Source organism: Acartia tonsa, chromosome 11 (assembly GCF_053477335.1).
Source record: "Acartia tonsa isolate MP-2025a chromosome 11, ASM5347733v1, whole genome shotgun sequence".
NCBI classification, from domain to species: Eukaryota; Metazoa; Arthropoda; class Copepoda; order Calanoida; family Acartiidae; genus Acartia; species Acartia tonsa.
In genome coordinates, this window is record NC_137270.1 from 31,334,716 (window position 1) to 31,361,924 (window position 27,209).

General features: G+C 31.5%; 1 protein-coding gene across 1 annotated transcript in view; it reads right to left on the minus strand.

The window, feature by feature from the left end:
- Window positions 1–916: 916 nt before the first annotated feature.
- The window catches only part of LOC145331500 (uncharacterized), a 32,706-nt gene continuing 6,413 nt past the window's right edge, over window positions 917–27,209 (minus strand). Inside the window, exons 2-4 of the mRNA XM_080176193.1 lie at window positions 19,680–19,765; window positions 19,285–19,442; window positions 917–2,092 (exon numbers count right to left, since the gene is read on the minus strand). Of these exons, the coding sequence (XP_080032319.1) occupies window positions 1,987–2,092; window positions 19,285–19,442; window positions 19,680–19,765 (350 nt within the window). The 3' untranslated portion in view covers window positions 917–1,986. The remainder of the gene's footprint in view (window positions 2,093–19,284; window positions 19,443–19,679; window positions 19,766–27,209) is intronic.

The window sequence follows — 27,209 nt, forward strand, 5'->3', positions numbered from 1 at the left end:
TCTTACTATTTTTGTTCATAATGACAATTTTCTTCTTTTTTTTTGTTGCGTTTTAGTATATTAAAACCGACTGAATTTTTTTTTTTAAATTTAAATTACTTAAAAAATAAGAGGTCTACAAAAAACCGATTGCATATATAAATTCTATGGAAAAATTTACATCTACTACTTACTAAAAACACCGACTAGCTATAAAAATAAAAGTTAAGACGCCTTCTTTAGATTATTTAATATTAAAATGCAGAGCAGCCCTTTCTTATTCAATGTTTGTTTGTCCGTCTGAATTGATGAGCTATGCTTTGAATGTTGTCATTCTTGTTTCTTTTTCGAGGACTATCTTACATATATTTAAGGTTGGATATGAATTGTACTTAGATATTATGACAGGGGAAAAATTGTCGTCAATTTAACTGCTAACATGAAACTAATTTTTTGGTCAGTTCATTAATCTAGTAGGATGAATGAATGAATCAGCCTCTATATATGATTTATTTAAGGCTGAATTTCCGTGACCTTAGCAAAGCAACTGATAAAAATGGCAATGTATCAAGTTATCAACTCACTTTAGGAGTGGTTTTATGAAGAACTTTATAAAAGCAAACTTGTTAAAAATTTTAAATAAATAATATTTGTTTATTGTCATGATTATGCGGTAACTCCTAGGGGATGAAAATTGAATTTGAAATTTTCAAATCTTATTTTCTCAAAAACGGCTGCATTTTAGATTTTATTGAAAAGTGAATTGAAGTTACCTAACCTAGGGTAATAAAATGCACTTTGTCCCAATTTAGGTTCTGACACAAAAGTCAAAGCAACTTTGAACGCACTGTGTTTCAGCAGTTAAAGTGGTGTATTTCTTGCAGGGTTCCTTTAATAATCATTCATAGCTACTTCAACAACAAAAAGAACACAGAAATGCACATTTGTAACTTTATTATGTAAAATTAACAAACTACAAAGGAAAAATAAAAATAATTATTTTTAGAATCTGTACACTCTTACTATGTACCCTAAAGTGTACAAGAAATTTTGCCCATAAAAATAATAACAAAAAAGTATCAACGCCAAAATAGGAAGCCATTTATTTTATTACAGGCCTTATAAATTTCAGGTCCTAGGTTTTTAAAGACTTTTTCTAGGGCTTGGCGGTCAAAGGTTGTTTGACTGCTAGCCGTCGTCAAAGCTGCAAAAAAAGTAATAGCTCTGAATTTTGGTATTGACACAAAAATAAAAATCTAGCTAAAAATATTTAACTTAAATAATAAAAACCAAGTACAATGTATCTATCTATCACACTTTTTAAAAATCATACATTATTTTAACAATCATACATACAATATAAAAATTAACAATATTAGTTTAGATTGTTTGACACAATTTTACATAAAAAAATCATTGACTGTAAAAATAGATTTAAAAGTTATGATTTATTTGTAAAATATATGCCTGTAAAAATCTAATGAGATAACAAAATTGTGTTTTATGATTTTGTCTTTTTTACATAAAACAAGAATATGAGATTGGTAACTATGGATAAAAAAGGTAATTTTTAATTTTATTTAAAATTTAGGCAAGTTTATTTTTAAGATAAAATTGTAGTTATTCAAAACCAATTTGTGATTTTTAAAAAAACTTTTGTTGTAAAACTGGTTTTGACTGGTGAAAAACTGGTTTCATACTGGTCATTAGAACTTATTTTAAGATTTTGAATTTTTTAACCAAATTTTTTAAAAATAAATCTTGAAAACCGTTCTTTAAGATATTTAACCAACTAATAAAAATTTTTAAAAACTAGTTTTTATGTTGTTAGGATTTTTTTACTGGTCTGATAGGTGGCATTAAACCAGTTTAAACTGGTCACTCTGTATTTCTTGTTGGCTTTAAACTAGTTTCGTTGTTGTTGAGTATCTGTTGCTGTTTATTATTTTTGACTGCTTAAACCGGTTCTTGAGTTGGTGTTTGAACCGGTTTTGCCTGACTGGTTATTTACCAGGCGTACTTGGCCGAGCAGTCATCACCAGTCTTGCCGTACTCAGCTGCCTCCTTGACGCCATACATGATCTTGGAGTACTTCTCATCAAAGGGGACAACACTGAAATAAAAAAAAATGGCGGTTAGGTTTTTCAAAAATTTTTAGAATTTAAAATATACGCTGATATTATGACAGGGGATTTAGATTGCTACCATGGACATAATTTATCGGTCAGTTTTTTCATCCAGTAGGAGGGGAAGAAGTAAAGGGGAATCGGTCAGCGGGTAGCGAGATCCTTTGCTACCTACACACATAAACGACACCCTGTTACTTTTTTCTGAGTATGTATAAAAATAATTTTATGATTTTGATTTAGCCTTAAGGGTGTATTCTATATTTTTGAAAAGAAAGACTAACGGTTTGGGAATTAGAATTTTGTATTCATTTAAATATTTTTATTCTTTTAATATAATCTTTTAATAGTTTGATGAACCATAATTAAACTAGCTTTTAAAGCAATTTGTTTTCTTAACAAAAAACACACATAACTATAGTACTGCTCTTGTATCAACAAAAAAAGTTATATTGTAGATATAGTTTCTAATAGTAATGCTTTATTATCGACTTAAAAATAAGGAAAATATGATATTGCAACATGTCAGTAGGTTATATGGGGATCATATATTGACATGGGAAAATTTGTCCTCAATCTAGGTAGCTTACATGGACCTCATTTATTGGTCAGTTCATTCATCCAGTAGGAAGGGATTGGGTAAGGGGGTGATGGGGGAATGGTTATTTTAGCCAGCTGTATCACTGTATTAGAGTACTATGAAAATCTGGTGCAACATCGTAGTAATAATGTGTCGATTGTTACGACATGACATCGATGATATGACAATTATGACCATCACTATTAATAGAAATGTAGTTGACAAAAACTTTTGAAATTATTTGTCAAAATAACATAATATTAGTTCCCATAAATGTGTATTTCTATTTATAAATTGTAGTGTACATTGCCTTCCACATATTACAACATCGAATAGTGTTTTCTATTCGCAAAAAAACAAAATTGTGAATAGATTATTTTAATAGTGGGAGCAAAATAAAGGAAAAAGAACAGTTGAAATAGTTGTTTATCGCATCTTATTATGGACAGCTTTTCGCGGATATTAAAATAAAAAGAATAGAAAATTACGTTAGCATTGTTAGCTCTGTAATATTTTTCAGTATTGCTAAGAACCGGTTCTAATCCAGCGGATAATAATCGGATTCGAAGGCCTTCTGGAAAAATGGAAAAAGAAATTTGCCGTTCTGATGATAACATGAGCGAAAGTAACCCCATAAAAATTATAAATCTGTAGTTTGAAAACTCAGCACCCCAATCTAACACACCCTCTAGTGGCCAATTGACATATTAGTATTAGTAGAAATATCAAACATTTTTTATGTCGGCATTAATGAGTTGATTAAAAGTTGTGATAGCTGACATATTATCTAAAAACAAATATTATGATAACATTTTTTTACTTAGGTGCTTACCTTACCCTCACCCCCCCCCCCACCCTCCCCCATCATTTCTAAATATTTAGGAAATATTGGGGATTTTTTTTTGAAAATAAAAACATCATTTCAAAATGGGTTAAAATTTAAAATTTCTAATGTAGTAACTAGTCGTAGCTAACTCAATAATGATATTCCAACAATAATGTTACACTTGCTTAAACAAGCGACCTTCGACATAGTCCCTGCTAACCCCTAGAGCTGCTATTCAATATATGCACCCTGTTAAAACTGTAGGCATTCTATTGATATGCAATTTCAACTATTATATCGACTATTAATAAAAAGTGGTCGTGACTAACATATAATCGACATATTAGAGTAAAACACTAGTGGGAGAAATTACTGTATCTCCCCATCGCAACCACCTTGAGCAACCGTTCTATTAAGTCTTTGAAAATTAACCAATGGTGTCGCTTATATTAACACAGCCAAGTAGCAGAAAATAATTTAGAAGCAGACGAAAGAGGTCTATGAAAAAGAAAGGGGGGTAGTTGTCTGTATATACAATACATCTATACTATAGATCTGTTTTTTTGAAATTTTTGAATATAAAACAACATGGCTTTCATAAAAACTGGTATTGACTGACATAACATCAGGATTCTAAAGGGATAAGACAATGCCCGATAAATAAACGTATATCCCCAGTGATCATACACAAAATCACCCATTCTTTAGATTAAAATTAGTGATGGAAACGTTTGAACACTTATTTTAATAACCAATCAAATTTGTCAAGCCAACGAATAAGAAAACGTTACCATAAAACTTTGGGGACTAGTGTAATAAAGAGCCCATTGTTCCCTCTATCTTTGGTTAAATATAGTCGACATGAATCATCGAAAATCAATGTCAACACATGTTTAACTGGGAAATGGCAGTTTAAGGGACAAAACGTTACAGTAAAATAACAGCTTAAAAGACGGTTAAGTAGGATATAAATTTTATTATCAAACTAATAAATAAAAGTTTGTAGGATCATATTTTGATTTTTTATAAATGTACAAACTGAGCATAATAAATATTAGATAAAAAAAACAAGGACATTTACTCCTAGAAATGACGTAGCTACAATGATAAGAACTAAAAACTTTTAGGGCCCATTAATGTAGAAAAATTAACCTGATTTTTGGGAGGGTGGGGGTAAATTTGATACATGTAACACCTTTTTAGACATAAATTTTTTTGAGGGGAATGTGTGGGGGTTATTTAACAATAAGAGAGTTTAATTGTTCCATTGTCCTATCCCTGTAGCCACCCCGCGGGAATATTACGTAATCCTAATTTTAAAATCAATTACATGGCGCTTAGATTTATACAGGGATGCACATTTTAGCCTTATAGAAAAGTAACAGGATGTCTTTGAGTCTGTCCGTTTGTTTGCATCAAAGGATCTCGCTTACCGCTGGACCGATATGGTATTATACTGGAGAATGAAAGAGAAAAACTATCACCCACATTTTTGGTACTTTTTCTCTTTAAACAAAGATTTTAAGGGGAGGGGGAGCTTAGAACCTCTTAAAGCGTTTTACATTTTTCAGACAATATGTACTGTTTTGACTGCAGATTTATTTTTATAATGCTATAATTAACAAATGAAAATAAGAAATGATTGAGGCCCTTCCTACTATGATTATGAGTAAAATATGTAAAATTATTTTAGTATGCAATTAAGTTATCCATGTTTCCATGGTTTTTAGCGAAAGTTAAGAAACTTTTGTAAAAAAAATCTACGTGAAGAACATGTACAATAATAGTTATTGCGAATTCTCACATATTTATAGAAAACTACCAAAAGAAAAATAGCGATTTTAAAGATGAATCTAACCCCACTAACAAAAAATAATAAACCACTTTTGGGGCTTTATTCAATTTTGATTGGTTGGTTCATTTAGTTGAGTGTTCAAACTTTATAACTTCTATTTGTAACCTACAGAAGGGGTAATTTTGTGTATCATCATAGGGGGATGTACATCAATTTGTCGGTCATTTTCTTAATCCTTTAGATCCATGCAAAATTCTACTTGTGTTTGTTCGCAAAATTAAAAATCTTGCAGTGAAAAGATAAAAATCTGCTCTGTGGAAATAGATTATAACACGTGGAAGGGGGGTGCGCAATATTCTCGGGGGGGGGGGGGGGGGGATAGCTATACTAAAGATTTATGACCGAGATTAGGACCAATAGGTACTAAACAGCCAACCATGACCGGTGCTGTCGCAGTATTGTCGAAAACAATAACAGCAAAGCTTTTTTCTCTATCCTTATACTAAAGTTAAAGAATATTTATATGTCTGTGAGTGTGTACCAAAGGATCTCGCTAACCACTGAACCAATGTGGTTCTCTATTACAGGATAGCTTCTCATAGATCCCGGAAAGGTTTATAACTATTTTGGAGGAGAATACCACCACCCTCCCAGAAAAATTGCTCCTAGAAAAAAATGACCTCCTTCCAAAAGCTTTTACTTTCAAAATTACAACTGAAAGTGGGGGGCTCAATTTTCTCCCCTCACCCCACCTCGCCCTGAAGGACCCCTAGAGGCCTCTGGGGGGCATAGCCGCTAGTACTTTAAACTACAAAAGCTAGGTATATTTGATGGCTAACTCGTCCAGTAAGATTTCAGAAAATCTCCCGAATAAATCGTTATAATTATCAGGTTAGGCTTATGTGTTCGGCCATTTTTCGGGGTAAAATAACTAGATTGGAGCAAAGTCAAAGTCTTTTTTGTCAAAATAGTGGTTACGCCTATTGCATCTAGGGCCTCTGTATGCTGGGGGGGGGGGGGAGGGAAGAGGAGCTTAAATGTAGCCTAAAACCATCCCAAAACTTAAAATAGCCTATTTTTATGTTAAGCATATTAAGGATTCATACCTATTATATTATAATGGTTTTAGGCTATTATTCAGTGGCCAGTCTACACTTAGTAAACCCTGCTAAACCTTAGAAATATCATTATATCAACACATGTCTATAATTTTGTGCAATTATTTTTGCAATTTATTTCACAATGATAATATTCTAGTTATAAATAAACATTACTCATTGCAAGCTATATTTTCTAAATTACCAAGATATTTGTAAAATTGTTATTACTAAACGTTTATACATTAATACAATCATATCTTATTATACAAAGTAGTAAGCTTTTTTTGTCTGTAGCAAAGGATCTCACTAACCTCTGAACCTATATGGTTCTCCTTTACAATGAAGCTTTTCATAGGTCCAAGAAAGGTTTATAAATATTTGAGTGGCGGGTATCTCCATCCTCCCAAGAGAAATCGCTGATAAAAAATGACAAAATTAAAAGGATTGCTTTGCCTTTATTTAAATAACATAATTTGATATAATAATATCAAATAAAATTTGATTATATTGTAAAAACTCTTTTCTTAAGTGACCTTCTTTTTATGTACACTTTCGTGAAAAATAACGAAATAGAATTTTACTTTTTTTCCCTCGCAAATTTTATTCTTTTTATTCGCAAAAAAATATAATTAAGTATGAGGATAGGGATATATTTTCATCACTTCCTAGGTTAATTAACAATTGTTGTCCGATAGCAATAAATAGTTTTCTTTTCTATCTCGAGGACTATATATAATACAAACTAAATTGATGTCTGTCTGTCCGTCCGTCCGTCCGCCTGAAGAAGCTAGGGGTGAAGCAACTAGTCCTACATTATAAAGTAGTAAGATTTTTTTATGTGAAGCTAGGGATTTCAAAAACTACAAAACCAATTAGGTTCTCCTTTTAGAAAAGCTTCAAATATGTCCCAGGATAGTTTTAGGTAATTTAGTAATAAATCTAAGTATTGGAATGGTTTTATGCGATATTATAAGAAAGCTCCTCGATGCTAGGGGCGTAGCCAATAGTCACATATATCTAAGTTACTTTTATTTTCCACAAGGTTCAAAACCAGTTTTTGTGCAGTGAAAACAAATTGAATACCATGCTGAAAAAATCATTCAATTCATTTTAAAAATATTTTTCTGTGCTCTTTGAAAAGAGAATAAAAGGATTGTGTTGTAATTTTTTGTTCTAATATTTTTCATGGATTTTTATCAATAAAACAGGTATAAGGCAACGGATGATAGTTATTTAACACATCGTATTATTGACAGCTTCCGTATATAAAAAAATGAAAAATTTTAAGATTAAAACCAGTTTTCTTATCCCGAGGGGCCGAAGGTATTTATTCTATTTTTTTATTTTTATATTCGTCAAATATTGACTGAATTTCGACGCTAAATATGATTTTTCAGTATGGTTGAGAACCAGTTGTAATCCAGTGGATATCAATCGGCTTAGAAGCCATACTGGAAATTAACTTCCCTTAATTGTGTGAAAATAAGTCTTTGGCTGTATATTAATAATGGGGGAAGGAAAGTGATGTATATTAGTTTTGCTTGCATCCCTTTCCTGAAAGAAAAAGATGGAAAATTTTCTAAAAATAGTCGTCAAAAATCTTTTTTAGGGCCTATATGAAGCTTTTATTTATTAAAAATCACCCACTTATACACACACACACATACACATACAAACACATTTAAATGCTTATCAATGCACAAATGTACAATCATAATTTTATTGATTTAAAGCATAAATGATCTTTTTAACCAAAATTAATGGTTAGATTTATGTACTGGTTATTACTGCATTTTTAGACGCGAAGCATCTCTATAATCTGGAAGGTAGGTAACAAGATTTAAACGACTGATATATCATGAGAACCGGTTCTCAGCTATACTGAAAAATCATTTATATTTCTGTATTACTGTCAATTTTCCACAAATATTAAATTAAAATTTATAAGATAAACATCAATTTTGTTAGAACAGGCCTTAAACATTATGAACCTTGCAATTTAACTAAGTGATAAGACAATGGACGATAAGTTGATGTACTTCCCCCAATTACGATAAACAAAATTATGCAACTAAAAATTAAATCTATTGAGGAAAAGTTGAGACACTGTAGGTTTAATAAAAGTATGGAGGTCAAGCAATTTTATACTTTGGCTACCAGTATAACAGTCAAATGTCTCCACCCAAATGTCTCCACCCAAATGTCAGTTTATATATTTGATTGTTATGCTTGGCTTTTTCGAATGTTGTAATCCTTGTTTTATTCTTTTTATTATCTGCTATTAATAGAAAATGCATTTCTAATTATAATTAATAAAAAAAAACATTTAAATAAGTCATCCTTGTTATAAGTAGCAAAGCTACTCTCTAGTTCACTATGTATGTCCGTCTGTCCGTCCTAAACGCTTTGTTGGAAGGAATTATCTTTACAAGACTGTTTTTATATAGACGGCTGCATTTTTTGTGGAGATTTTTCATCAAAGATCATTCTGTAGATAATTTATTTGTCCGTCGATCTGACTGTCATACTTATGGAGAATTCTAAAAAAGGAATTTTTATATAATGACATAATTAATGCATACTATTTATAAAGTATCCAATAAAAGTGGTTTTAGCGATAATTATGTTGTAAAAATAAATGTACAAAATTTGCTATTTAATTTGATGCATAAAATAACTTTATCATTATTTAATTATTTCTCATTGGATCATTATTTATGGTTTTACATTTTATTATCTTTATTTATATAATTTTCAGGAAATGAAAAGACAATTATGTCCATAAGTAGCGCCGCAATAAGAAACAATTTAAAGCCTTTTAACATTGGACTGTAAACTACACTGGTACCCAAAGTTTTATAACTACATTTTTTATTCGTTGGCACTACAACGTTGGGGATTTGAATATTAATTGGTTGGTTCAGTAAGTCGATTGTCTACACGTTTCGACCACTTTGTAATTGTAATATAAAAAGGAGTAATTTAGTTTATTATTATTTGGGATGAATATTAATGTATTGTCCATTGTCTTACCCCTGTAGATTCCTTATTATAATGACATATATTAAAGTCGTTTGTCTTTAAAATAATTTTGCCTCAAAGCTATAGGAATTAAAACTTTTATGAAAAAACACATAAAACAAATATTAGCAACGATATTCTACTATTAGGGGTATGTTCGTATGTCATTCTTTTAGAAGTAGTACTTCCTAGAAATTCGACGTATGTCATAATCTGTGATTTATTCACAAAAAATGTGGCAATTTTAAATTCTAAAGAAAAAACTTTAAATTTACTGTTCTTTTGTCAACAAATAGTAATTGTACTTGCTTCACTACTTTTGGATAAAAATTTTTAGTTGAAAAAAGATTTATTGTTTACAATTATGAAGTATTTTAATAATTTTTTAATTCCCTAAAATTAGAGTATTTATAAGGAAGTTCTGTAGTAGTGAAGCTACTCTTAAAGTATTAGTTCGTCGGTTCTTTTCTTATCAATACCTCTTAGACATAGACACCCTGTCAAGCATTTTCTAAAATGGTTTTAGTCGAGATTTATAATAAAAATGGCAATGATTTTAGTATATTAGCTTCAACTGATGAAAGACAAAAGTACCCCTTCTCTAGATTATAAACTCATACCTAAATGAACCAACCAATCAAAAAATTAATAAAAGTACCCAAAGTTTTGAAGCCATCGAATAAGAAATCGTAAATATAAAACTTTGGGTACTATTGAAATTAACAGTCCAATGTCTCCTCCCTTCCTGACCATATAGAGACACCCGATTGTTATATGTTTTACTAGCGGATACGCCCCTAGAGGCCTCTAGTGGCACTTTAAATGTTTATTTGTATATTTTATTCTACATTGCGTTTGACGTTTATGTTTGCGTTGAACTCTCTTTCTAAAATAGTTATAAACCTTCCCGAGACCTATGAGAATCTACCCTGTTAAGGAGAACCCGATCGGTTCAGCGGTTAGCGAGATCCTTTGATACAGACACACAGACAAACAAACAGACAAACATCCTGTTACTTTAGTATAAGGATGGGTTAATGACATTTCATATTGTAGTCTGGACTGGACAGTCCATCTCACTGTCTCTGCAGGGAGGGAGAGGACATTGGACTGTGTATATACTCGTCCTCAACATTTATTGTCACAAATTCTCATTCGTTAGCAATCTTGATTGGATTGTACAAATTAGCAATGTTAAAATTTTACATCAGTTTTTTTAAATCTAAAACAGAAGGGTTTATTGGGGATGTACAGTACATCAATAAATCATCAATTGTCTTATCCCCTAAGATTCCAGGCTTTTTATGTGTCTGTCTATTGTTTAAATATGCAAAGAGATTGATTTATGACAGACTATTGAGAATAATGGAATATTTTCAATCCATGTCAAACTATTGTACTGTTATCATATCAACATATCAAATTAGGGATCTTAAGGGATAAGACAATGGACGATAAATTTAATTACATCCCCGATTATAATGAACAATATTACCTCTACTGACGATTGAAATTTTTGGTTGACACGTTTGGACAGTACTAGTTTTAGACTAACCAAACAAAATTTAATAAAAAACTTTGGGTACCAGTGTAATTAACAGCCCAAGCAGTCAAATTTACAAGGAACCATTTAATTGCACAACGCTTGTCAAAGTCATACATAAAAACCATAAAATGAAAAGTTTAGTTTTTCTTCCATTATCCTACACCTGAATTATGTATGAAACTAATTTGACTTTAATATGAACAAAACAAACAATAATTGTTTAAAATATACTTTTTAAACTTTAGAATAGTGAACGTTAATCTTAAATATAAATTAAAGAAGTCTTTCAGTTATCAATTTTGTAAGTATTAAAGAGGTAATTACTGACATTATAACCATTTTATAACAGTATGTAATTGCATATTAAGATAATAAAAACTAATCTATTTCTTAAGGCAATTATTTAATTTCTTTAGGTGTAATATCCCTTTCCCTGTGCTTAATTTGACATGTGTATCCATTGTATCCAACGGCAATAACTGTTTGGGATAACTTCTATCTGTTATTATCAATAACAGTAACTTTTTACATTACTAGCGAAGTTTCAAAGTTTAAGTCATAAAGAAGAGATATCCCTATGAATTCCCCCCCCCCCCCCCCTCCAAAAAAGACAATTATTTTTATCGGGTATTCTGAGATAGCGTTAAGTGCCACCAAAAAAAAATTACGTCACATAATAAAATTTACCAATGAGAGTCCAGTATTCACTATAATTGACCAATGGTAAAATTTATACTGGCCTCTCATCGGTAAATTTTATCGTTTGACTTTATTTTTTGGAAGCAATTTATGATTTCTCGGTATTTTTAATAATTGTAGATATTGACGGACAGACACTTAGACATTATGACCCGTTATCTACAGGATATTATCATAACTTATTTGAATAAAAATTGGTTTCGGATATCCACCTTCTAAAATTATCTTTATGAACTATATCTAGTATTGGCTTATTCCCTTAAAGTCCTTAGTCGAGCACCGAAAACCCCGCCGATACCCACTTATTTTAAGATTCTTTTGCTCAGGTTAGGTTAGGTTATATAAGGTAAAGCCTGATTTTTACTATCATTTTTCCCCATTTCTTTAATTTTACTTCAATGACTTTTTAGATAATTATGCTATTTTTGCTCTTTGTATTGAAAAAGAAATTAAGCCATAAAATAACTGTTTTATTTAATGCTATTTTAAGTGTAACTTTGAAAAGGGAAAAATAATATAATAGTTATTTATCGCATCGTATTATAGACAGGTTTTCGCGGATATCAAAATGAAAAATTATAAGATTAAAACCAGTTTAGCTAGGCACTAACAAAACAGGAATAATTTTATGATTTTTATTTTAATATTCGTGGAAAATTGTCTTTAATAAAATGATAAACATGATTTTTCAGCATGGCTAAGAACTGGTTCCAATCCAGTAGATATCAATCGAGTTCGATGCCATGCTGGAAAAAATTATTAAAAATTTTAACAGATTTTTTTCTCGTTTTGCGGATTTTCGTTCATAAGCAGTCAGTTAGTTGTTTTTATTTTACTAGCAAAGCTAAAAAATTGTTTTAATAAAAATATTATCTTTCCTTGGGTGTGACATGACTGTTTCATTTTTCAATGACCGTTTAAAATTATGATGTCCGTTTTACACTCCAATTAGTAAATGAAACGGTAATCTCTGAGAAATAAGGATATGGTTTTCTATCTTACTCTTAGCTGTTATATCCTGGACTCGGCAGCTGCGACAATGCCACATATTTGAACCCGTTTAGATGCTTTCAAAATTAGGCCTAGACAGAATTCTTTTATGTTTGTCTACATACTGAAGTTCACTTTACAACTTCATATTTTTTACAGGGTTGTTAGATAGGTACTATCTTGGGACTTATGAGATGCTTTTCTGAAAAGGAGAGCAGAATCGGTACAGCAGAATGCGAGATCTTTCGGAACAAACATACATACAGAAAAGCATTCTGTTACTTTTATACATAAATAATATACACTTCTCATTGTGATATTATGACCACAGTCTTATCCTTATACTAAAGTAACAGGATGTCTGTGTGTCTGTCTGTCTGTGTGTAACGAAGGATCTCGCTAACCGCTGAACCGATTGGGTTCTCCTTAACAGGGTAGATTCTCATATGTCCCGGGAAGGTTTATAACTATTTTGAGGGAGAGTACCACCACCCTCCCTAGAGAAATTAAATTTTTTAAAAAGAAGGTGTATCAACTTTTTTTTTATAGCTAGCCGGTTCTTTTAGTAAGTAGTAGATGTAAATTTTTTCATAGAATTCAGATATGCAATCGGTTTTTTTTGTAGACCTCTTATTTTTTAAGTAATTTAAGTTTTTAAAAAAAAAAATTAAGTCGGTTTTAAGGTACTAAAACGCAACAAAATAAAAGAAGAAAATGGCCAGTAAGAACAAAAATAGTAAGATCTTTAATTTGACACCTTACTTTTAAAATTCTGTTGAGTAATTATTGAAAAAATCTATTTTTTTAACCTCGGTTTAATAAAAACTTTAGACCTAAATATTTTCTCAAACAGACATAAAAAACATGGGTTCATATATACCTTTAGAATCAGAAAAATATTACGAATCCATTGTAAGCAAAATTGAAAAAAAGTAAAAAAATAAAAAAATTAAAAAATGGCCAATTGTATTTTTTGTTCTGGCAACACTATCGTCCTCCCTTTTTTACCCCCTCTTTACCCCCTCTATACCCCCTTCCCATTTTTATACTCAATTCAAAAGTTAAGACGTTGCCTGTACAATATAATATGATATTTTCATATAATTCCTTTTATTGTAGTTTATATACTATATTGTAAACTTTTTTTTTCAATTTTGCTTACAATGGATTCGTAATATTTTTCTGATTCTAAAGGTATATATGAACCCATATTTTTTTACTTGTGAAATGATAAAATTGAGTTCAAAGTTTTTATTCTCGTGGGTTTAAAAAAATCGATTTTTTCAATAATTACCTGACAGAATTGAAAAAGTAAGGTGTCAAATTAAAGATCTTACTATTTTTGTTCATAATGGCCATTTTCTTTCTTTTTTTTTGTTGCATTTTAGTACCTTAAAATCGACTTAATTTTTTTTTTTTAAAACTTAAATTACTTAAAAAATAAGAGGTCTACAAAAAAACCGATTGCATATCTGAATTCTATGAAAAATTTTACATCTACTACTTACTAAAAGGACCGGCTAGCTATAAAAAAAAAGTTGATACAACTTCTTTACCAATTTTAGAAAGAGAGTTCAACGAAAAATAAGCGTCAAACGTAATTTTTTTTTAACTTTTTCTTTTAAAATCTAAAATAAGAAATTGAATTATCAAATTCGACTCTCTTCTCCTCAAGTGCCCCTAGAGGCCTCTAGGGGCGTAGCCGCTAGTCCTTATACTAAAGTAACAGGATGTTTGTCTGTTTGTCTGTACCGAAGGATCTCGCTAACCGCTGAACCGATCGGGTTCTCCTTAACAGGGTAGATTCTCATGTGTCCCGGAAAGGTTTTTTTTATCTATTTTGGGGGAGGGTATCACCACCCTCCCAAGAGAAATCACAAAAAATCAAAATTTTTTACGTTCTCGTTTTTAGAAAGAGAGTTCAACGCAAACATAAACGTCAAACGCAACAGAGATATATTTTAAATATATAAAAAAAAAACATTTAAAGTGCCACTAGAGGCAACTAGGGGCGTAGCCGCTAGTGTTAATAAAAGAATTACAGAGTAGCCCAGCTCCTGATGAAGAGGAAGCATTTTTTTCACATACATTCTTTATATTACATGGTGGCAATTCACTTCCGCATATTTCCACATCTCCTTCGGGGATATATGGGGATAAGACAATGGCCAATAAACTAATGTACATCCCCCAATGATGATACACAAAATTACTCCTTCTGTAGATCACAAATAGTGGTCAAAACTTTTGGACACTCAACTTAATGAACCAACCAATTAAAATTAAATAAAAGTCTCCAAAGTATATAAGAAACAAATAAGAAAACATTATTATAAAACTTTGGACTTTAGTGTAATAAAAAGAGCAATGTCTCCACCCTCCATGCATCCACATAGTGATTATATTCGCCAAAGACAAAATAATAAACCACTAACTTTAATGTAAAGAAGGGTAGTTTTGTATATCATAATGAGGGGTTGTCTTATCCATCTAGATCCCTGTTTTTTTTATCTCCACCCAAAAAAAACAATTTATAATGTCAAAACTATTAATTAATTTTAATCTGCAAAAGCGGTAATTTTATTTATCATAAATGGGGGAGTACATAATTTATTGTACACTGTCTTATCCCTTAAGATCCATGTAAGATTTAATATTCAAACAAATGAATGGATAAGTTAATACAAGTGTCTCATTACTTATTGTTTAAACAAATGAATATTTAATACAGTTATTGAATTAGACTCTAACTTACAAAATCATTAAAAAATAAGTAATTAAAATGTTTCCTACTGCTGCTTTGTCAATACAATGACATCCATTCTAGCAAAGAAGATTATAATAACAGACGTTCTCGTATTTGCGATTAAAGCAAAAAGCTTTATCGGCCTAGGAATCATCATTTGCCTATTTCCTTGTGGTTCTCTCTTGTTTGTCTACGTTAAGACTATAAAATTTTTGATATTTCAGGAATTCCCAGGCAAGGTTTAAAGGCGATAGGAAGATTCTAACATGTAAATAAATTGACGTCTAAGCTCATCCTTTAATGCCCACAGACCATCGGAGTTTTAAAATGAGTTTGCCTCTATAGTTTGTATGTTAATTGGCAGACAGAAGTTTCATTTTGTCCAAGGCCGACAGACGGTCAAAAGTGTCCGTGTAAAAAAGTTAAATTTTGTACCCCTTTTGTACTCAGCTACTTAATAATCTAAGAATGTTCAGGTTTTACCATTGCTGAGTGCTTTTTGATCACAAACAGATTAATTTCTAAGCGAAAATGTCATTTTCTGATGTTTATTGACAAAAAAAAACTTATTTTAGGCTAAAGTGAAACTGCCCTTTCAGGGGCGTCCAAGCTTTTTTTTTTGGGGGGGGGTAAAAAATTTTAGGGGGGGGGGTAATTCGTGTTTGGGGGGGGTAAAATGGCGCGCGAAGCGCGCCGAAATTTTTTTTTACCCCCCCCAAAATTTTTACCCCGGGGGTAAAATTTGATTGGGGGGGGTAATTACCCCCCCTAAAGTCTGTTGGGGGGGGTAATTACCCCCCCCAAACTAATTTACCCCAGGGATAAAATTTTTTGGGGGGGTAATTTAATTATGTAAAAAAAGCACCTACCTAATCTATTAAGTTAATAAGTACTATCCTATAACATAAAGTAGTAAGTAAGGTTTATTTGACTATAGCTTCAGATTTCATTACTTTTAATACTGTGTTCTCCTTTTTAGGAAAGCTTCACATAGATCCCATGATGGTTCCACACTATTATAGGTCAATCCTTTGAGTGGTTTTAGGCTATTTTTCTCCTCCCTTTTTACCCTTGAGAAAACACGAGTTCTTAGATGCTAAGGGCGCCACTACTATTCAAATATATAGTAGTATCTCATTCTTTAGAACATAAAAATACAATAATTAACTCACTAACCAATGAACTAATATGATTATACTTTAAAGTGAAGCGTCTTATAGGTCCTGGTAAGTTTTATAACTAGTTTTGAGACACCCTGACATCCTCCCAAAAGAAATCGCCTATAGAAATTCTTTTTCATTATTTAATGAAATATTTAATTTAGTTAGGTATCTATTTTATGGAATCTTCAGTGCTTTACAATTACATCATAGATCCCCGGGATGGTTTTAGCCCTTATAAAGGCCCAAGCAAATAAAACATGATCAAACTATTAAATTTTTTGTTATCATGGTTAAGAACTGTTTTAACTGGTTGGACTATATTGGGGTATAGTCCCTTTTGTGGCAACACTCTTTAAGGGACGTTTCTCCTTTTTTTTCACACAAGCTTCTCTTCTATTTCTAGCCCCTGCGGGTGGCCAATTGCTTAACCATGTGGGGCAATCACCTAAACCAATATAACCTATCCTAAAATAAACTATCAAAAGCCATTTAGGATATACTTTTCATTAACTATTAGGAGACCAAACGAGGAACATAAAATATATTACACCTCAAGGCTCGAGTCACACTATGACTTTTTTTAGGGGGGGGGGAGCGGGGATTACTCCCTCCCCCCCCAAAAAAAGAACATTCAATTTGGGGGGGGGTAAATACCCCCCCCCAAAAAAAATTTTTTAAAGAACATTTATTTTGGGGGGGGTAATTACCCCCCCCAAAATGGTTTGGGGGGGGTAAATACCCCCCCAAAATCGTTGGGGGTGCCTACGGCACCCCCAAGGTAGGGGTAATTTTTTTTTGGGGGGGGTATTGTTCACAAAATTTTGGGGGTGCCTACGGCACCCCCAAAATCGTTTGGGGGTGCCAAATGGCCCATTACCCCCCCCCTTGGACGCCTATGTGCCCTTTCCAAAATGATTTTATAATGCCAACTTTCAATTTCATTGATTTATGTCTTTCAACCATGGAGGCTGTAAATTTATTATAGTACCCAAAGTTTTATTAGCAATCTTTCACATTCATTTAATAAAACTTTGGGAACTTGTATTTAAACTGTATTGTCTTAACTAGCTAGCTGATCAAACTTTTAACAAATTTTTTTAATTTACAGAAAGGAGTAAAAACTTGTGTTTAAGTGACTGCTTTTTATGGTGGTTACTATCCGTCTAATTTTTCCTCCTAGCTATAAATGACATAATTTCACCAAAAAAATGGAGTGAATGATAGATCTTTCTTTTATTGGCCTATCCCTTTACTTATTCATACTAAATAACTGTAAAATAATCTATTAATTCCGTTATTGTACATAAATGCGGCTAAAAAATAATAAAAATTTATGCTAACTATGTCTTAACCAAAAACGCAATAAAGAATATGCAAAACAATTGTATAATTGTAACAATATGGAGCAAAGCAATTATTATTTCCAGTAATTGTTCATTGATGAATTTGACAATGATCCCCAATAATGACACACAAAATTACCCTTCTTTAGATTACTATTAGTGGTTGAAACGTTTGGACACTAAACTTAATGCACCAACAAAAAATAAATCAAAGTTCAGAAAGATGTTAAGCCAACGAATAAGAAAACGTTATAACACTTTCGGGACTAGAGTAATAAACAGCCCAATGTCCCCTCCCTCCCTGACAAAGTGTCATATACAATAATTTATTTGGGCCACAGTAAAAGTGTCTGACTATGACGTCAGAAAAAATTAACAATTAACCAATGAGAAGCCAGTATTCACAATGGTAAAATATATAGCGGCCTCTCATTGGATTGTTGTTAATTTTTTCTGACGTCATAGTCAGACACTTTTACTGTTTTCATTTATTTGCAATACCTTGCTATAAATTTAGTATATTTTAGTTGTAATATAAGCACACTATAAATTTATAAGCATTAGTCGTGTACTTCCCAGGGTTTGGCAGCCAGGCGTCAGCCGCCATAAAGCTTTAAATTTGAACCTTTTTGGATGCTAACAAATTCATTTTAAACGAAGAGATTGCAATATTATGGTTATGTTTAGACAGCCAGCTAATTTTGAATACTTTTGAATGCTTACAAAATCTTTTTTTAAAAGAAGATATTGCAATATTTAGGTTAGGTTTGTAATGATAATATTGAAGCACAGGGACAATTTGTGCTGTTGTTAAAATTTGCGGTTCTGATGATTTATAAAAGTCTTTTATTTATTTGAAATTGTAATTTAAAAGATTAAATAAAGATTAAAACTTTAAAAAAACTTCTGTACGAAAAATAGCCAATTATTTTTTAATCATCAAATCTCTTTAAATCTACAGCCCTTTTCTCCTCTAATGGTTATCAAATACCAAAGAAAAAAGTATTTAAATATTTTTTATTTGGTGACTTTAACTAATTATAGAGCAATATCGTTCTCTATAAACTAAAGAATTTTTAGTTCATAAAATATTAAAATACATAAAGAACCATCTCCAACTACAGAGGACAGAACAGACAAACAGACATACGGACAGGCCAACTAACAGGCGTACGAATGTCCGTAGAAGGAAATGAAAACAGTAAAAGTGTCGAACTATGACGTCAGAAAAAATTAACAATTAACCAATGAGAGGCCGCTATATATTTTACCACAGTGAATACTGGCTTCTTATTGGTTAATTGTTAATTTTTTCTGACGTCATAGTTCGACACTTTTACTGTTTTCAAGGAAATTAGAGAAGAACTTACGATTGCATGAGCTTGTGCATCTTGTACCACATCTTGGCGGCGGTCAGGTAGTCGCTGGCCAGGTAGGGGTCCTCACAGGCAGTGCGCATCACACAGTCCAGCTTCTCCTCGGCGCCGCTGGTGTACATCAGGAAGCACATGCCGCCGGTCAGGTCGCTCTGTTAGTTAAGATTCTTAGGATATAAAATTATTTTATAGTAATTGGTTGTCTATGTATGTGTGTCTGTCTGTCTGCACCTAAGAATCTTGCTAACCACTAGACCGATATGGTTTTCCTTTATGAAACAGCATATAAACTTTCCTCTCTAAAAAAATTTGACGTCCTTGTATATATAAATCTCACATTTTTATTTAAACGTAGATTAGAATAAAAAATAAAATTTAAGAATCTATTCCTGAGTGATTCCGGCTGTCAGGTCTCCGCCGTCTGTAGATCTGCCGGCTCCACCGATTGAGAACAGCCCGAAACCGAAGATAAGCGCCTGTCATGGCAGTTAATTAAACCATTATGATTATTGATAATTTTATTAGCATAACTTTTATTTAAGTTGGGTATATCATGTCTATATGTCCAAAGAAACGTCTGTAACATATAAGATTAAAATCTTCGGCTAAATTGAAGGATGTAGACGCGATTTATTATTATATTTTTGTTTACTTTTCTTCTTTAAATCTAAATTTGACGGCTTGCTATTTTTAATATTTACGGACACGTATGTCCTTGATATTATGTATGTCAGGTTTTTAGCTTCTTTTTAAACTTTTTTACGCAGAAGTTTCCCTAATTATATATCAAGGCGTTTTACAATTTTCATTGATTTTTTTATGAGTCAAGATTTTACAAAGCGTGTTATTTTGAATAGAGAATATTATTTACAGTATGGCTCCTAAATAGATTAATATCCGCTGGACTAGAACCCAGGAATAAGGTATAACCAACAAGCAAAATAATTCTAAAATAATATTTGGGGGGCAAATGGAGAGGTCGTCAATTTTACTATGTGTTGCCCCCCAACGACAGCTGAAAAACACGTATAGGTTTCGTGATTTTTTCCGAATTAATTTCGTTATTGGTATAAGCTGACTAGAACCAGTCCTCAGCAATACTAAAAAATCATGTATAGCCTCGTATTGCAGACAATTTTCAACGAATATTAAAATGAAAACCATGAAATTAATAGCAGTTTTGTTTTGGGGCTAACAAAACTGGTTTTATTCTTTTAATTTTTCATTTAAATATCCTCAGAGAGCTGTTTATAATACGATAAACAACTATTTTTCTTCCCGTCAAAAATAAACTTTAATAGTTTTAGTGTTTATAACAATAAATGTATAATAATACATTTTGTCTCAATAATGAATAATTTTAATTAATATAATAAATAAACTATCTATTTTACAGATTTTTGGTACAAACCCTGCGGAATTTCATTTAGTGGAAAAACCTACCTATTTTTTGTCTGCTCTTTGTATGGCCTAGGGGCTCTGTAATTTTTAGAAGAGAAGCACCTCTATAGTTTGTATAAGTCTGTACGTCCGTCTATTTGTATTTTTTTCTTCAGCTTTTTATATAATATGAAGCCTATAAGACAAAATGTCATTATGAGAATTGCGTTATATGTTAGATATTACAATATGGAAAAATAAAGAGGGTTGACTTGTTATTCATATGAGCTTAGTTTGAAAAATTATGCCCTTAGAGTTGCTCTCTCATGGATGTTGTCATTCCTGTTTTTACATGATATTAAGTATTTTTGCTAATAATATATTAAGGCTACGTGGTAGGTCATTCGTGGATTGGTCAATGAAGGATAAAAAACATTTGGAAAATAGTCATTTTTATTTAAAATTTACTCTCGAACATTTAAATTTTGTGTGAAAATAACAAATATGTTAATAAGAAGCAAAGCAAATATATAAAAAAACAGACAGACAGACAGACAAACAATAATTTTTAATTATGAGGAAAAACATAACTTGAAATAGATGGTATTTGGTATTATTTCAAACACAAAAAGTATTACTAAGGACCTTAAAACAACACCTTATCCTGACCAAACATAATAATCTTGCAGGTTAATTATGTTTACTTTTAAATCACGCATTGTTTAATTTTAGAAGTGTAGTTAGTCTACATTTAGGAGTTGTCCTAACGTCTGTCAGACCAAGTTTTTTACCCTTTACAAACACTCAAAAAAATTCCATGTTTATGTTTATTAATCTATAAGGTGACTGCCAAAAAGTAAATGTAATCCTTCTATAAAAGTAATAGGATGTGTTTCAGTCTGTGTGTACCGAAGGATCTCTCTAACTGACAAACCTATATGGATCACCTTTACAGTTAATCTGCTCATAGGTCCTGCGAGGGTTTATTTATTTATTTTTTTTTTTTTGGGGGGGGGGGGGGGGTTACCACTACCACCGTCCCAAGTGAGATCTCCCCTAAGACAAATTAACCCTTTAAGTATTTTTTTTCTTTTTAAAACTTGAATTGGAAGTGGTTGGGAGGTCAAGTGCTCCTTGGCTAATCTGGTTTCTTATTGTTTAATTGACTCACTAATTTTTTCCAAAGCGTTATTACTATTGGATTTAATCGTTCTATTCTAAGGCATTTTTAATCAGCTATTGTGAATGCATTTGCCAAACCAATGTAATTTGTAATTTTCACAAGTTTAAAAAAAAATTTATTTATATGGGTATTTTTTGTATTTACATAAAAAAGAATCGCAGCAATAAAAGCGCCAAAACATTTTATATGAAAAAGAACATAAATAATCGCAATAGAGTAAGAGTTAATCATATTTCTTTATTTGAAAATTTATTATATTATGGTAAAAAATTTATTTTTTCATTATATCATAAATACATTTACTTAATCTTTGTTTTGAATGTTTAAATCTGTTAATAAACAAGAATGATATGCTTGATTCCCCTAACTTACTCAGACTTACTCATTCTTACTCAGACTTACTCAGACTTACTCAGACTTACTCAGACTTACTCAGACTTACTCAGACTTACTCAAACTTACTCAGACTTACTCAGAGAGACGGGACATTGGGCTGTTTATTACACTAGTTTCCAAAGTATTATAATAAAGTTTTCCTATTCGTTGGCTTAAAAACCTTAAGGACTTTTATTGAATTTTAATTAGTTTGTTTATTTAGTTGAGTGCCCAAACGTTTCAACCACTAATTGTAATATACACAAAGGGTAATTTTGTCTATCATCATTGGGAATTTACATCAATTTATCGGTCATTGTCTTATCCCTTTAGATCCCTGGTCTAGTATAGAATGCCAAATTGCTAATATGAGGGAAGTCGGGAATTATAGAGTCGCTACTATTCCAGTAGTGACTAATATCAATAATTTCTAACACACTAAATGACCTTACATTTCATGATTCATAATTTTAAACATATAAATGAATCAGTTGTATTAGTAATCTAAAATTTAAAAAAACCCTGCAGCTATTGAAATATGCTATTGATGAAAAAAGAAGAGTGGAAAGATCCAATTTAACGCGCCGTTCCTTTAACCGCGCCCTAAATGTTATTTTTTTCTTAATGGGTTATTTCTAAAGTTTTAGGACCTTGCTGTGTTAATTTCATATTTCTTTCAATTTATTACCATAAAATATGGAAGGTATCCCACCCAACCCCCCTTCTTGCAAATTATTCAATTTACAGGTTGCTAAAAATGTAAATTATTTTGGCACAGGCAAATATCAAATTGCATTTCCTCGCTTTATGCTAGAGCCACTATATTTACAATTTGGGATTGTTCGTCTGTAGACACATAGATAATTCATTGAGGCTTCACACTTTTGTTTCCAGTATGGCTTCGAGACCGATTAATATCTGCTGGATTAGAACCGGTTCTCAGCCATACTCAAAAATCATGTATAAATTTCCTAAGAATATTAAAATAAGTTTATTTAGCCGCGGAAAGCTGTCTATAATACGATGCGATAAATGACTATTTTCGTAATTGGGAGAGTAGATCAATTTATCGTCCATATTCTTATCTTGTTAATTATAAAGATGCTACGGATTTAAAAAAAAAAAATTAAGCATTTTTCCCAAAGCTGACCTTACTATGTGGTCTTAACATTTAAAATTCAGACAAAAAATGTGAGATTCTCTGAAGGGTGAATATAGTAGTATTGCACCCTCACGGGATTGCAACAATTTAGTCAGGGAGGGAGGGAGGGGATATTGGACTTTAAATTACACTGGTACTCAAAGTACAAATTATCTTATTCGTTGACTAAAAAACTTTAGGTACTTTAATTGAATTTTGATTGGTTGGTTCCAAACTTGCAATGTCGAAACTTTTCAACCAATAATTATAATCTACAAAAGGAGTAATTTGGCTTATAATAAATGGTGATACAATTTTTCGCCAATTGTCCTATCCTTTAAGATCCCTGATATTAATAGAATAACCCTTAAATAGGTTAGGTAAGACTAAGTTTAGGATTATTTGGTTAAGCCTAATGGTTAGTTAGGCCTTCTATCTACTTTGAAAATTATTTTCTTTTTTCTTTGCTTTTTTATAAAGTTGAAAGTATTTCATAATGCTTTGAAAGAAAAATATTTCTTTTCTAATTTAACAACTAATTAAAATGTAATTTCTAAAAAATATTTTTAATTATATATGTGCAATGTTAAAAGCAAAAAAAGGATAAATATTGTTAAAAGTAAATTTTGAACAACGGTCAAGATTAAAAATTGACAATTAAATGTAATACCCCATTATGATAAATTAAATTATCCCTCCTAAGAAAAATAATCTATAAATAGCTGAATAAAATTTTTATAAAATTTCCATAGACGTCCAAGAGTGGAGGTAAAGGGCTGTTTACCCCCCTCAAACTTTGAAACCCCTCATTTTACCGGCCTCAAAATATTACAAAATTACATTAGATTACCCTCCTCAAAACTCCTAATTTAACCTCCCTCAAAATAAAAAGCTTCTTCAGTATGGCTTAGAACCGGTTCTAACCCAGAGGGTATCAATCGGTTTCGAAGCCATACTGGAAAATTATTTTCTTTACTGAATGTGTGTCCATATCCTACAGGCAGGCGGTGAAAGTTTAAGAGAGAGTTTTTAATCAGGTTTTAGCGGTTTTTTACATACACTTATATTACATATTTTCATTGTAAAAATGTACTTTAAACCACCAAAAAACAAACTTTACTTGACCTTTTTGTATTTTTTACTGAATTTTAAGTAAGGTTAAAATATCAACAGATTTTATGCTAGATTTGTAACTAAGTTATCTTTCTTTGGATACATTAATACTTGTTTTAAAAAGCTTAGATTTGAAAAAAGATAAAAATGTAATAAAAATTATAAGCGGAACAAATAGACATTAAGGTTTTTCATTAACTCTTTTAACTTCAGAAGGCATATATAAATCTGTATGTCTATCTATCTATTCATTTATCTATCTATACATTTGTTTATATATCTATCTATGTATTTGTCTTTCTATTTATTCTGCTATCTACCTTTAGGATATCTGTCTATCTTATATACCATCTTCCAGCGTATGTATCTGTCTATATTTTGTTCATCCATTTATGTTGATTGTCTATCTGTTTGTTTCTATATCTATTTGTATGTCTATCTTACTTTCTACCCATCAATCTGTTTATACTCTAAGTTAATTATTTGACACAAAGCATCCCTAAAAAGAATTACTTTTTGATTTAATAAATGTTGTCATTTTTATGATATAGAGCAAAAGAATACTTTTTTAATACATAGCAGTTCCGCCCATATCATCTAGGAAGGCGACAAAAATAGCCTTGATCCTTCCTAAAACTAAAAATCAGAAATGAAACAGCTTACGTCCAATTCAGGACCTATATGATGCCTCCCTGATATCTGGCTGTTGGTTTTACATAAAGACGAAAAAGAACTTTCTACTTTACATAATATGATGGATAGATAGATAGTTCAGATCCATAGATAGATACATACAAAATTTGATTTAAAAAGCCATGATTGTATGTAAACTGCAAATGACATAGAATAGTTTTTTTCTCGCATCGTATTATAAACGGCTTTCCGCGGATATAGAATGTACAAGCATAAGATTAAAACTATTTTTTTTAGCCCCGAGGGGCCGAAGGCAACGGCTAAAAAAACTAGTTTTAATCTTATGATTGTACATTTTTATATTCGTAGAAAGCTGGATATAATACGATGCTAGACATAGTTTTTTTCGTATGGATAAGAACCGGTTCCTATCCACCGGATTCGAATGAATACGAGAAAATGTTTTTATTTAAATGTTGTCAATGTCAATAAAGGACAATCCTTCTAAAAACAAATTGTAGGACAAGTTGAAAAATCATTTACAAACAGGGAGGGGAAATACATTTGACTGTTTTTACACTAGTCCCCAAAGTTGTATAATAGTTATTTCTCGCATCGTATTATAAACGGCTTTCCGCGGATATAGAATGTACAATTATAAGATTAAAACTAGTTTTTTTAGCCACGTGGTGCCGAAGGCACCGGTTAAAAAACTGGTTTTAATCTTATGATTGTACATTTTTATATTCGTAGAAAGCCGTTTATAATACGATGCTAGACATAGTTTTTTCGTATGGATGAGAACCGGTTCCTATCCACCGGATTCGAATGAATACGAGAAAAACGTTTCTTATTCGTTGACTTGGGTACCTTTATCAAATTTTGATTGGTTGGTTCATTAAGTCAAGCCCTTCACAAAGGAAAAAGTCCCGCAAGGGCAAGGTATCTAAAACAATTAAGGGGTTCACTGTTGAAACAAGGATTTCCAAGCTTTTTATTTGAGGGGGGTAAACTTCCCTTTAACCCGACCCTTGGACGTCTATGTTGTTATTGCTGACCTAATTATTAAATCATCTAATAATAATCAACATTAATTATAACTAATATTATAATCTTTGTAATAAAACCGTATTCTAATAATTAGGACTAAAATCCTATTAATATTGACTATTTATTTATGATAATACCTGTCTGTTATCAGTAATGCAACAAAATGACATTGACTATAGTGCGCTGAAGGTTTTATTACAAAACAGCAGAAAGGATAATCACATCCAATAGCAAATTATTTTATGATTAAATATATCTTATATTTTTTTTAAATGAAATAAAATTTTGAGTTATTTTTTATCATTTGACTGGTATTTTTAAATCTAAAATAATAATAAAATATTGGTTTGCCATGTTGCACTATTCATGGAAAAAATTGCCCATTTTTTGTTAGAATGTATAAACATACCTTCTGCATTAGAGCATAAAAATGTACATACACTCAATTTATTCTCAAAGTTGCAATAAACTAGGCAGGGATGTACAAGCTTTTTATTTTGAGGGAGGGTAAAATGTGAAGTTTCAAAGGTTTGAGGCGGGTAACCTAATGTATTTGTTTTTAATTTTGTGGGAGTGGGGGTATTTCTAGATTTAAGCATTTGAATGGTTTAGGCTAATGGTTTTATACCCCTTTAAATAATTGCTAGGGGCGCATCCACTAGTTTAAAATAAAACGATGGCAGTAATCGAATAAGTGGAGAATAAGTAAAATCTCGAAAGGTATCATACACTATATATAGAGCAAGAAATTATGCAATTAGGGGGTATTTCATAGACGTGCAAGCTTTTTATTTAAAGGGGGGTAATTCCATTCCTCCATTAAACGTTCATGGGGTGTTTCATGATGAGAGTGAAGCAAAGATGGAGTGGAAGTTTAATAGTAAATAGCAGTTCTGCTAGATTGATGATGTATGGATGTTGCAACAAGTTTTCATGTACTCTGATAATGTGATGCTCGCATCTGGCTAAAATAACGTTACCCTCCATTTCACCCCCTTCACCCCATCACCTTCCCTCCTGCTGGATTAACAACTAACTGACCAA